General features: G+C 44.7%; 1 protein-coding gene across 3 annotated transcripts in view; it reads right to left on the bottom strand.

Moving 5' to 3' along the window:
- The window catches only part of ADSL (adenylosuccinate lyase), a 262,886-nt gene that overhangs the window by 78,972 nt on the left and 169,866 nt on the right, over positions 1 to 14,048 (bottom strand). For all 3 annotated transcript variants that reach the window (XM_069652920.1, XM_069652919.1, XM_069652918.1), the window contains one exon: positions 1,065 to 1,111. In XM_069652920.1, coding sequence (XP_069509021.1) covers positions 1,065 to 1,111 — 47 coding nt within the window. The remainder of the gene's footprint in view (positions 1 to 1,064; positions 1,112 to 14,048) is intronic.

Below are 14,048 nucleotides of genomic sequence, written 5' to 3'. Positions count from 1 at the left end.
TCTATGGATAAGTGTTTGACCTACTTGTCCCTTTGCATCAGCCTACTTTCCCGTACCTGGGAGGAATGCCTGACGGTTCTGCCACAATACTTATTCTAAGAGCCGTTTGGCTTCCCTTTTGGGCTGGGCGTTATACAGCCCTCAAAGATTTGTGTAGAAACAGCCTTAACAAGGGCTATACACACACAAGTTATCACCAGACACTTCAGTTGCATCGGACGAGATGAAAGTGACATACTAGCACATGTTTTCCAAGATGGAGCTCCCAATGCCTGCGATTCTACAGGCTACCCTTGTGGTAGAAGGAAAGGGAGCTGGTGGTTAAGTATGTAAGGGAAAGACTCCAGTATATGGATACATAGGATACAAAGACTAAGCCTTCCATTATTGCAGCCAGCGGATAGCAGTATGGAGAAAAAAAAACTATACAGGGAGCCTGGAAATTCGGATGAGTGCACACCAGCTACAGAGGGGATAATATAATTGCAAACTGCTCACCTCAATTGCCTGGTTCTGTGTAAAGTTCACCTTTAAAACAAAGATGAAGTAGTAAAGGTAGACGAGGGGAAGCAAATGGTGCCCTAGACGAAATTGTGTCGGCTGTAAGGCGTGCATTGATCTTTAACCGCCCAGGTGAGGTGGTAGAGATCACTCTTGCCCAGGAGGTCCTCGGTTACTCCTGCACTGCAGTAACTTCTTTCCAGCGAGGGCAGCAGTGAATGAAAAAGGGCATCATCCCAATTCCTTGTGATTTAACTGCAGTGTAATCCTGAGCAACCCACAGAAATGTATTCCTCAGCTTTCATGGTGCATTGCCCAGCTGGTGGGAACCCTGGTCACTTGGCTCCTCTGTTAACACTGCTCTGCAAAAATATTCTAAGTGTTGGCTATTGAATCATTGATCGCTGAATAGGGCCATCTGTAAGACATATTGCCTGAATCATCAGACTAGCACAGCCAACCTTACCAGCTTGGTAACATCAACATTCACCATTTGAGATGGGTCAAGCCATCTATTGCAAACACTTTTGTTGTTATTCCACCTACTCCCCCTTGCCCCTTACCGTTTGAAGCCAGCCATTTCGGTCACCAGTCTATCCAGTTCTTCCACCTGTAGGGAAAATAAAATTTAGGGTAAATTCCTCATTTGTAGCTTTGAAGGAACAGGTTTGTAAAAAAGTTGCTCTGCCGACATGAAGAAGCTACAAGAAGTCCAATGCATAACACACATACCTGTATGTGTTATGCTCCTAAACGGTTCTCATCTTGAGTGGATAAAAGGTTTATATGCCCATTCCATCCTAGAACTCTCTGAAGTTCCCACATATATAATGTAGAGGAGCAAGTAGACGCTATCTTGCCAGTTCCCGCCCCCTCACTGCTGTCGTATTGGAACAGTCGAAGAATAGCAATAAATGGAACCTCCTGTATTGTTCCTATACCGCATCAAGTGTATGAGAGACGTTATGCACTCAGCCATCCATTCAGAATGTACCCTCGCACTGAAAGGATGTTGTATGGTAGACTGTTATATGGAAAGTTGTTATAAGGAAGGATTTTGCCTGCCAAGATGTCGGAATGCATCAATGAATACTATGGACAGACGTCAAATCAAAATCTGACTAGGACAAAGGGATGTTATAAAGAGGATAAATGAACTGATGCTGAAACGATATGAAAATATTGAGAAGTAACGATGTAACTGAAGCACTAAGAGTAATCATGGATCTAAAGAAGATGAAGTAACTTACTTACAACTGTAAATACAGAGTAATACAAGGTAGAAAAATAACGTATAGAAGCTTGCTATAGAAGAATAAATAACGTGGCAATGACGGCCATAGTAGGAAACTAGACGCTGGCTCACTTTGAACTTAACCAAGCTACCTCAGAAACCGTCCAAAGCTGTAGAATCAGGAGAAGCAGAAAGACAGCTCTGTGTGCAGAGCAGACGATGAGTTAAGGTTGGCCCCGAATTAAGGATGCTGTTTTTAAAGGAAAAGCACAGAGCAAGTACATGGAAAAGCTCTGAATGTGGGACATTCTTCATGAATGAAGGAAGAAGACGACAACATTTGTGAGAGCCAACTGCTAGTCAATTAAAAGCATACAAAGTTCATATGAGATAGAATGAGCATGTGCCTATAGGCCAAGAGGAGCAACAACACCCTGCATAATTAAATCAAATAGCAGTAAATAAAAGGCTGAAATTGACAAATTCGTGGTCTCTTCACAAGTGACTCAGAAGTCGAAAACAAAGGCTATTCATTAGAGCCGTAAGCTAAAATAGTGGTGTGCTTACACTCCCTTGAATATGCCAGCACAATGAGCAGCACAAGGTCAAACTACAAATTGAAGACTTTGGATGATAGCCTACCAATGAGAGATGGACTAATTGGGAAAATGGGGGAGTAGTTTGTTGGGATTCAAACACCTAGGTTTTGTTTCACGTACGTGCTACTAAAGAGACAAATGTCAAAAATTGGGATAGTATGCCAACCAATCAGTGGGGTTGAGGGACAACCTAACATGCAAAGTAGCATAGACCAATCCACTGCTTCGTCTGCTATAATCAGTACTATATGTATTTAGAGGTAGTTCAAAGCGGGCCCTTACAGGGAATCATACAAACATGTCGACTCCAGTACTGTGCCCCCGCAGTTACTGCGACTTTCGGTGTGCACAAAATCCTGACTCCCATTACGGAGCCCAAGCACAGCGTGGGTTGCGGGGTGTCCCCCGCTCCGCTTGGGTGCAGTAACAGGAGTTGCGGGGTAAGAGGTTACAAACATACACATTTTAAAAAGGCCCTGCTGTGTCAGTATCGACCGACGCAACTTGTGCTGCAGGAAGAGAGACAGCGGCACTCTTCACGGTGTGCCACCGAAACCGTATGTGGATAGAGGGTAGAGGCGGGTATGGGGATGCAGGGCACAGTGATCTATATGATCACTGCGCCGCACCATAATGGGAGTCTGCAATTTAATAGTCGACATTATGGGGGCGCAGTGATCACAGATTCCCCAACAGACAAGGGGTAGCCAATGATGCACTAATCCTTATATGCTCTATAAGTAGGTATGTTCCCTTAAATCAATCCCATCCCTCGATAGGTTTTGTATTTTGTCACGTAGAATGACGTCATATATGTGCATATTGGGGTACAAGACCTTCATGTAATCAAGGTCCTATGCAACAGCCCGATGTCTGAGATCACCCCACTTTATTAAATTGATAATAAAGTAGTACTTTGCCATATTCTTTGAGTCTGTCCGATTATTTGGTCTGAGATTATTGTAATTCCATCTAGTACAAAAGACGCTTCAAGGTGCTAGAGAACAATAGTGTGGCTCTCAACGTGCACATATGTTGGAGGATGCGAGGGACTGACTGTATAATATAGCCTGGTTGACAGACTTTAGGAGGCCACCCTAGATCTAGTCAACAGGGAACTCCAATCAAGGTAGCAATGGAAAGCAGTTGAGGCTTATTCTCAGGAGAGAATGAGTGGTGTCGGGGCCCTCAATCAATCAATCCACACAGTATGGCACACAATAATTCAATGTAGACAGTCAAGTATAACAATAGTTTATTATAGGTCTTCTGACCACACTGGAAAAATGTAGTATTATCACACAACACTGATACAAAAGTACATATAGCCACCATAGGTTCAAATATACATCAAAACCTATTGCGCAAAGCAGAGAAGTATTTTAGATGCAGTAAATGATGGATCCAAATCCCAACACAATAACCCAACATAAGAAGTCCAACCCCTAAGATGAATGCAGTCTCTGTAGGTAGGTTTCAATAGGCTTGTGTAGTTATTGTTTTAAAGTTCTGCAACAATTATAACAGATACATTTCCTTTCTTCCAATCCCAAGGCTAACCCAGGGGCAGGATACACGAGAAGGGGAATGGAAGGAGGAGAGAAATTGACTTCTTTTCAATATTACCTTATGGAGGACATGGGTGGGGGTGTGGGAGAGAAGGCGGGCACAATACTTTTACTTTACCCCCAGCTTCGATCTTCCCAGGTGATTGTGGGTCGTCTGGGAGTCACTGGGTGATCGAACTTCTGCGGTTTGTTACAGTGAGGTGCCCAGGAGTTGCAGGTTCGAGGATTATTCCGAGTGAATGGAAATGCAATATGCAACCCTTTTCCAGTCAGTCATCATGCTTTTATTCGGTATCAGACCATCAAGTCATTACATAATTTCACATACATAGCGTAATGTGATTTAAGATCCATCTAAACACAATGCGCCAGTTTACAATCCTCAATAAAGACTAAGATCGTTAGATTCTAAAGGTATTTATTATACCTTAAACGGCAATGATGCGTTTTCCAGAATAAATAGGACTACACAGGTCTCTTAGTACATACTAGTTCCTTCAATGGTCATATTCAACTAGAACCATTGTCAGCCTATACCAACTCTTGCCAACACGTGTTTCGACCATTCTGGTATTAGGCAAAACTAATAGTATCTCAAATTCTTGATAGTATCCCAAATGCTTACTAGTTTAACCATAAATCATCAACTCCTGACTATCTTTGTCAGTCGACCAAAAACGTAAAATATGTATCTGATCATGCCAATGATACCTAAACATTATTTCGAGGCAGAGAGAGTGATTTACAGAGAGCAATATAATCACCATAACACATGGTTAGATCACAAAATCAATGACATTTTGTAACATTAGGGTTATGAAATAAAAACAGAAGCATAAACCTTATCATCGAAAACATAAAGAGATAAAAATAAAAAGAATCAACCATTAGTCAACCTATTGTAATTTAACAATTTGTTTATCAATACAGCATGCTTCCTTATCCAAACAGAATTTTCCATTGCATAAGATGCATTGAAACATTCCAATTTATGTTGTTAGCAATTCACACAGCCTCTTTTTTGCCCGATTTCCTTTTTTTCCTCCGGGAGCCCCGTTGCTTATATACATACAAATATTCTAACCGGATCAATACATCTCAAACTATAACCCTTGTTATGCTAATGTGCCTTAGAATTGGACATCTAGCTGAATCTTCACAGGTGCTTAAAGTTAATATACTTTCAACAAAAGTTTGATCATCTAACTTGCTAATAGTTCATGTTCTACTGATAACCTAGTCAAAATGAGATCCCACATTAAGATAATCTTAATGATCTAGTTTTGCGACGTTCTTACTGCTCGTGATAAACCAAACTGAACATTGGCCTCATTTGCTTAGCTTTTAGTCATTTAAATTGTCACCTCCCTTCTAATTGTTACACTAAAAACAATATTATTGTGTGCTATACACATAGCATTTCAGTTTAAAGCCTGCAAACAATCTACTATACCATATCACTCTAGCGTGCACATACTCATTGGCTCACCTACAAATGCAGTGCATCGACTAGCCTGTGTAGTGAAACCCAAAATGTTCCATTGCCAAAGCCCCTCAACATCCCTCTGGTCATCTCCTGAGAAGGGAAAGATGACTGACTTTTCTCCATTGACCCTAAAGCCTGAAAAAAGCCCATACTCCTCAATAGTTGCTAGGGCTGTCAGGGTTGAGCTCATTGGGTGCAACAGGGCGTCTGCATAAAGCCTGACCTTTAAATTCCTCTCCCAGACTATAATGCCCTCCACCTCGGGGGCCCTCCTGAGCCGCTCTTCAAACACCTCCATCGTGAGCACAAACAGGAGAGGCAAGAGAGGGCAGCCCTCACTAGTGCACCTCCTCAAGTCAAAAGGCCTGGAGAGCCTTCCATTGACCATCACATAAGCTACCCGAGAAGTACACAATGCAAGCAATTCCCTTCAAGATCCAGTCGCCAAGTCCATATTTACAGAGCACCCCAAAGAGAAAACCCCAGTTCATGCGACTGAACACTTTCTCAGCATCCAAGGCAACAAATAGTGTGTTTCGCTGCTGACTCAAATGTAGCATTTTACACAATGTATCACAATCTCCACAATCTACACAATGCATCAGCCCCCTGCCTGCCCTGGATAAACCCCACCTGGTGGTAGTGGACCAATTTCGGGATGCACCCCTCCATTCTCGTGGCCAGAATCTTGGTAAAGATCTTGGCATCAATGTTTAAAAGAGATCGGGCGGTACGACTTTCAACTCTTGGGGTCCCTCCCTGGCTTGGGTATAAAACAGTTATAAAGGTTCTACCAAATAGGGGGGGTGCCGTTCCCGAGGACAGGATATTATTCAACAATTTTGCCCCCTGGAGTCTAACTACCGATACCCACCTATCCCTCTGTCCCCTGTGCCTTGACGCAAGCAAGGCATCTGCCTCGTCTCCCGTCTCATAATATCGCTGTTTAAGGAACTGTACGCCAAAGATCACTTTCTCAACCGCCAATTGTTTCAACTCCCGGTATTTTCCATGTGCCATTCGTAAATTATTCTCTTCTCTCCCTCCCCCATCCGAATCGGATCGCCTCCCACCCACAGATCTCACTCCTCAGCTTCTCTATCCTGTGGGTCCTAACCCTCTTCTTGGCTGTTTCCCCTCTTATCAGGAGGCCTCTCAAGGTCACCTTGGCAACCTCCCAGACCATACCCAGTTCCACCTCCCCTGTGCCTTTGAAGCAAAAGTAATCGTCTATCACCTCCCTTGTTTCCTTGACAAAGGCAACATCCTTCAGTAGCATATCATTACATCACCATAGGGATTCCCGAGTTGAAGGCCTGTCAGTACTATGCCCATATCTACCATGTCGTGACCCGACCAGCTAATAGGGACAAGATCACTAGTGGAAACCCTTTGAATGTGCTGCTGATGAACGAACCAATAATCTATCCTTGTTCTGGTCTCATGGGCTGGGGGAAAGAAGCTAACGCCCTAACCACAGGGTGGCCCTCCATCCACACGTCAATCAGGCTCTGACCCGTCATATAACCAGTGAGGCCCCTTTTGTATGGGTCTCCCCGCCTCCAGCTTGACCTTGGCCACCACTGTGGTCCATGGATCGGTCTGCCCACATATTAAAGTCTTCCCCAACAAAAGCAATCCCACTGTTCAGGCAAGTATTTCCACCATGACCTCTTGTAAGAATTGTGTTGTCCCGTGCTTGGAGAATATACTGTGGAGACGGTCACCTGAACTCCCTCCAGGGTTCCGGAGACCACAAGGGCCCTCCCATCCACCTTCCTCCAGACCAGAGGTTCACCGAGGCGAACCCTCCGATAAAGGAGGATGCTGACTCCGCCCTTCTTGATGGGGACCGAGGTCCAGAAGACCTGCCCAATTTGAGCCCATGGGATGCGCCATTTCCTCTCTGCGAGTTAACATTGTCTCCTGTACCACAATTATATCTAGACCCCCTGTTGCGAAATTCCCTCCCAAGTAGCAATCGCTTAGTGGGTGAGTTCCAACCCTTAATGTTTAAGGTCCCCATCTTGAGTACGTCGGCCCGCCCCCATTATCATTGTGGAACATGCAGGAGATTAAACACATGCCCAGACCACTCTAATTCAGATAAGGCCCCTGACGTCCAACTTCTCACAAACTGTCTCCTGACTAACCCCATGCCTCCTGTGGTACCATTGGGGTTTGCAACATCTCGTTTACGAGGACAGACGCGCTACCCCTCTGCATGGAACTTTCTCACCCAGCTCCCTCCTTCTCCCATTCCTCTGCTTCCTGCCCAATCCCCCCCCCCCCGGACCACCATCTTCCTTCAGAGATGCCTACCTTGTGATGGGCCACCAAGGGTGACTGGTGCCTCGCCCACCGTCTCACCTAGAATCTCCCTCCCCCCCTGAACACTGCTAAATATCACAGGCCAACTGGGGCCTATGGCCACATCAGTCAGTACATTTCGGCAAACTTATGTCCTTATTTCGTTGTTGGAGGGGTATTAAGCTTCTTGTATATTCTGCCTCCAGGCATCCTCTTGTGCGAAACCTGCCCTCCCGACTCGGTTCCATCAGCGCCGCACCAACGTCTCCTCCGGAAGGGTCCACGTTAGAAGTCTCCTCCTTCAAGACATGTAAAACCTGTTGTGCCTCCTGGTAATTCTGTAATCTTCTTCCGAAATACCCTGGAAGCCAGTACTGCGTGCCTGCCGTCCGGTGAAGGGGTATTTGTGAGTCCCGAAGATGGCATGACATCTGATCACTTATTTCCGCCAGAGAAGATCCAGGGTCGCTGTGTGCAGTGGAGTGTCCACTGGTGGGTTTTCCGCCACCAAAATCCAAAGACGACGTCCCGAGGGTCCGGTCCACAGTTCAGTAGTTGAGTACATGTCGCCAGAAGCCATCCTGAGACCCGTGCTGGAGCTGCAGCACTGAAGAGCCGAAGTCGGTAAACTACAAAGTCTCCAAACCAGACACCTACATCTCCCCCTGCTCCAGTTGCCCCCAAAAGTCATCCTTGGTCCCCAAGGGTTTTATCTTCTTCAGCCAGGCCTTGCTGGGGTCCACAGCACGTTTTACCTTCATGGGACAGCTGGAGTAACGACCCGCCAATGGAGACCACTGCGAAGACCGAAAGTGCTGCCTTTCCGACACTGCTTGTTTCCTACTTTTCTCTTGACCGCAGAATCCCAGCGACTCCTTCCAAAGGGGGTCCATCCTCAGGGGGTCACTCTGAATAAAGCAAATAAACTCCACCACTTTGCCTGCCAAGGCACCAACGGTACTGTGACGAGGAAGAGCATCTTCCAGCCTCAAGAATTATCCAGAGGTCCCAGAGCCATCTTGGATCCTGTTCCCTTGTGGCATCTCAAGTACTTTGGGGCCTCAAAGAAAAGCAGAGCATTAGTGAACATGTATGGACTGGGCTGTAATAAGCAAGATAAACTACACCTTAACTTTTCCTTTACAGGCTGCCCAGGTGGGGGGGATCCTCACACAGACTTGCAGATCTACTTTAAAGAAAGCATTCTGCCAATGTTCCTAACCTAAACAGTCTTTCTACATTGATCTATGAAGTTACACCTTGCTTAGAAATTCCTATCCTTTTTAAAAACTGTCAATAATTGGTGCATTTTTACTGAATCCAGGTATGGTGTAGTACCAGAGTAGATCAATTGTTGCATTATTAGAATAGTGTTGCCAGAGTACAAAGTGTGTTATTTAGGCCCATCCGCCCCCCCTCCCCCTCCCACTGGGGCATGAAAGCTATATTTTGTCTGTAGCCCTTTAACCATTCAACTGAATCTCTATATAAACCTTCTGAAACAGAATAATGAGGACCACAACATTGCTTTTGTAGCTTACAAAAACCGACCTTGTCCTGTGAGGGGTCAGTCATGTGAGGCGGACAACTGCTTGTGGTTATCTCAGCGTTTTACATTTTATTGACAATAAGTGCAAAGAAAACCTACACTACCAAGGAGTTCCCTACCTAGTCTAGGTTCTAAGGGGAATTCTCCAAGCATACACAAAGCTGGCCCTCACATTAATCATCAAAACATTCAAAGTAAATCAAACAAACGATTACCAAATAACAAGTGACTTGGAAGACGTCGACTAGTCCTGGGTAGATCCCTTTCCCAAGAATGTCCAAAGTCAATCTCTTCAAGTATTCACAAAGAAAAGTAAAGTCTTGAATCAGTTCTTGACTGTTCCAAAAGAAACAAAAATTCACCCAAACAAAAACCCTTTGGTAACTGTTCTTTATCCATCCGTTGAAAAGTTCCCTTTCCAATTTCAGCAAAGAATACAGCACCAATGGGAATCCTGGATAACCTCCTTCCAGGACAGACTTGACAGAAGTATCTACTTCAGCAACTGTCCATATGCGTGTAACATTTGCAGTGTCTTAAGTATAACTTTTCAGGAGGCTTCTTAGGGGGTTGCTTTCCTCTTGGCAACTCCCTTCAGCTACTGGCACTGTGGAGGCAGGCTCCTTTGCTTCACAGTGTACTACTACTTCAGCCACTTTCAATATAATGTTCCCTGACAATATTATAGACAACCACAGTTCTGTTAGCTCTGCTGCAACTCAGTACTTTTAGGATTTATTAAGCAACTTAAAGACAAGACTCTTCGGCCTCCACAGGTAGCCATGGCACTCTTCCTGCCTATGCCATAAGAAAGGGGCAGCCACTTTGCCTCTTCTGTCGGTCTTACTGGTATCAATATAATCTGCCTTTGCTTGCAGACTGCTTCAACAGTCTCAGCATTACAGATTGTAAATGTGGCCTTTGCAAGCACCCATCTTTATGTACACCTTGGTTCGAACAGATGCATCAAAGCTGTATTGCCACTCTTCCAGCTCTTGATAACCTGGTCACCTTTTTATCAGAGGACACTGGAATTGTAATAACTTTTGACAACTTCAAAATATAGGTGGTTATATCCTAATAGGGCTGGTTTCACTTAAGAAAGGATTTGCCTACTGGATTGGGTAATGCTTGCTCTTCTCTTCTCTTTACTTCAGCAACGTCTACAATTACAAAATACTTGTTCTGGATGTTACAAGATTCCGATTTCACAAAGGAAGCAAATTTAGGTACGCGCGACCACTCTTTGATGTAGACTTTTTACTTCAAAGAACTGTAAGGACTTTCGTTCCCTTTCATTCATACAGAGTGTTACTTTAAATTGGATCGGAATCAAAATCATCCATACGCGCCCTTTCTTTGATGTAATTGTTGTTGTAACAATTTGTGAAAGTCGGCTTCCACCTTTCGAGTGATTGAATCCAGCGCTCTCCCTCTTAACTGGAGACACGAAACCACTCAGTTATTTAGTGCAATAATGGAAAATAGAAATCTTTTCTTATACCTGAGCACTTTCACTTGTATTAAACGTGCATGTAATACATTTCCTTTGATGTTAAGACTTCCCATGGCAACAAACAACTTTTACTCGCTCCCACTTCTACGAGAGTTCTAATTCAGCTGGTTACAGTTACCGGCAAGGAGTTTTCAGTTAATTGGAGTACGGAGCTTCACTCACCAGCTAGAAAAACACTGTGGTTGCAAGCGACTTCCACCTCCAAACTTTTCTTCCTGCTACTACTACTACTTCAGGCACTTGGGACACAAACCCCTGCTGCAGGTGTCTCTCCCATCTGGCTTCGACCACAGGGAGTCTCCTTTACTCCTCTGTCGCTCGGTTTGCTTCTGCACACGGGCCTCGGGTTGCAGAACGACCCACGCTCTGCAGTCACAGCTAGAGGCACACCTGGGGAAACCTTTCTCTTTGCTAAGTCTCTCTCTATGCAGCCATAGCCAGACAGGGTGTGTGAACACATGACCAATTCAGAACTTGCAGGTAAATCTGCTCTTCTCCTGTCCTGGCGTCCCTTAAGTGATCACACTTCCTCATGAACTGTCAGCCTCATGCTCTTCTCCTTCCGCTACCGTTTGTGGTCCGACCTGACAATGAATCTTTTCCCCCACAAAAAATATTTAAAGTGACTCACAGCCCAAAACATTGCTAACGTTTCTCTTTCTATAAACAGAGTACTTATACTCCGCCCCCCCACCCCCCCGAGTGCTCTAGAGGCAAATGCAATGACTCTTTCTGCGTTGTCCCCGTCATATTGTACCAAAGTCACGCCCAAACCCAACATGCTCGCATCCACCACCAAGACAATCCTGTCCTTGGGGGTCGAACCTTCCAATTGAGGGTGCATCACTCACCGCCTGCTTAATACAATCAAAGGCTGCATCACACTCTGGAATCCACTCAAACCTTGCACCCTTCTTAAGCAGCATTCTGAGAGGTGTGGACACCTTGGCAAAGTCCTTCACAAATCTATGATAAAATTCGGCCAATCCAAAAAAATGATCTAACTTGATCTCCATCTACTGGCACGAGAGCACATTTCACCGCCTCCACTATCTTACATTTACTCCTCCCCACAGTTAACCCAGCCTCACTCAATCTGCTTAACACTTGTCTCAAAATCAGATCATGTTCTCTGATGGAACTCGCATATATCAACATATCATCTTGAAACACAATAATGTTGTTTACTCCATTCATTACAGTCTCCATTGCTCTTTGGAATACGGCCGCTGCCGAGGCATGCCCGAACGATTGTTATGAATGCTGTTAAATGTTGCCAGTCTTCCTTCAGAGGAATCTGATATGCCTGAGAAAGATCAATTACTGAAAATACTTTGGCATCAGTTAGGACTGACAACGTGTCCCCAATTATCGGCAAGGGATGTCCATCTATTAAAATGTTCCTATTAACGTGCTGCAGATCTACAGAGCCTAATGCCTCCTTTTGACTTTGCAGCTACCACCACCGGTGACAACCATTCTGAACTCTCACTCTTCTCTATGATTCCTTTCTGCAACAATGACTCAATTTCCAATTTCAGTTTCTCACTCAGATCGTGAGGCACTAGCCTCACCTTGTGCACCTTAGGACTAGCACCAGCCTTTAACCGTATCTCATGTTCAAATCCCTTCAGAATCCCTAATTCTTCTTGAAACACCATCGGAAATTCCTTCTCCCATTTGTCTCTCAGCTCAGCCACAGCAATAGGTTCTTCGGCATTCTTTGTATTCTGATTCCCAATTTACACTGTTCACCCCACCCCAGGAGACACAAACCTTCTTGAGTGACATACATTTCTGACAAACAGCTTCTCCCTTTGTATTAAATGGAAGCTTGGAACTTCCCCAAAACTCCAATTCTCACATTACCATAAGAATATGGTTCTATTAGGTGCTCCTTTAATAGTTTCACATCGCCCTGCATACAATCTTCAAATGTCGCCTTCGACATGAGGATCCAAGGCGAACAACTGTCCACCTTCATTATTACCACTCTACCATTGACCATGAATACATCCGTTGGTGCACCTCTTTTATGTAAAACTTCGGATACTTCCAGCACGTGTTTGGCCTGACTGTTTTGCAACGTCGCTGAATTCGCCTCCTGTTCAGGTACCCTTCCGTCAGACTCAATGTTTTGCACCAGTCCCGATTCCCGACAGACTCTCACGAAGTGTCCCTTCTTTTTGCACTTCAAACATGAAATGTTTCTCGCAGGACAGAAGAAACTAGTAGATATGTGGCGGTTGCTCCCGCATTTATAGCATTTAACTTCCTCGTTAGAGATTCCCTTGCGGAATCCTCTTACAGCAGCTACTTCACCTTCCTGTTTGTCGCCTTTCATAGAAGACATATACTTGTGGGTCTGTTCCATAATTCTTGCCGTTTCTACAGCTGTCTCCAGTGACACATCTTTTAACAACAATCTCTCCTGTATTTTCATGCTATTGGTACACCGGACTAGTTGGTCCCGTATAAGTGAGTCTGTTAGCGGTCCAAACTCATGTGTGGCTGAGGGACCTTAAGGCTGCAATAACATTTTCCACTGGTTCCTGTGGATCTTGTGCCCTCTGGAAAAATGTGCGTCTCTCGAATGTAATTTTTTTTATCTCTGCCACAGAATACTGATCCAAGTCCCCCTGGCCCTCTTGTGGAGGTTCAAGTAGTCCGTCATAAACGCTTTGACCTTCAGTACCCAGATTGTGGAGCAATATGGCCTCCTTTCTTGCTGGAGCAAACTTTCCCCCCCTATGGCAATCAGGTAAGTGTCAAACAGCCTTTTCCATCCGTCCCATCTTATTGCCGGAGTGCCCGGTTCTGATAGAAAAGGCGGTGGTGGGGACATGCCTGCTGCAGCCATTGTCAATGAGGGAATTTTTCTGTTAGTTTTCTGCTAGTTCTCTGTGGTGAATAACGAATTCTCCAGCACTTTTATGTGTCTTCCTGTATTAAATGTTCCTTATCCAGTACATATATTTGTACAAACTTCTGTTTATCACCAGGCCAAGTGTCTACAGAATCTGTTGTCTTTTGAATCTTTTTATTCGTTACAGCCAATTTGCAGGTGCCCTTTGCTTGACCTGCTATTGCTGAAACAGCTTTCTCTGGCAATTAGGCCTGTTTTCTTAATACCTTGACTCTTATTCAATGAGACCGGTTGCTAGGACAATGAGTGGACCTCCCCCTCTGGGTGTGCCCAGCTCTATTCCCTCTTATCTGCTCCTCACCTCGATATCCAATGAGAGCTGGGTGGGCGGGTCCCAAAACAGGATAGGTTGCACTTTG

The sequence above is a fragment of the Ambystoma mexicanum genome, chromosome 3q (assembly GCF_040938575.1).
Source record: "Ambystoma mexicanum isolate Mex_15411 chromosome 3q, UKY_AmexF1_1, whole genome shotgun sequence".
Classification (NCBI taxonomy): Eukaryota; Metazoa; Chordata; class Amphibia; order Caudata; family Ambystomatidae; genus Ambystoma; species Ambystoma mexicanum.
The sequence above is the reverse complement of the archived record's forward strand: the minus strand, read 5'-3'. Positions and strand labels throughout refer to the sequence as shown.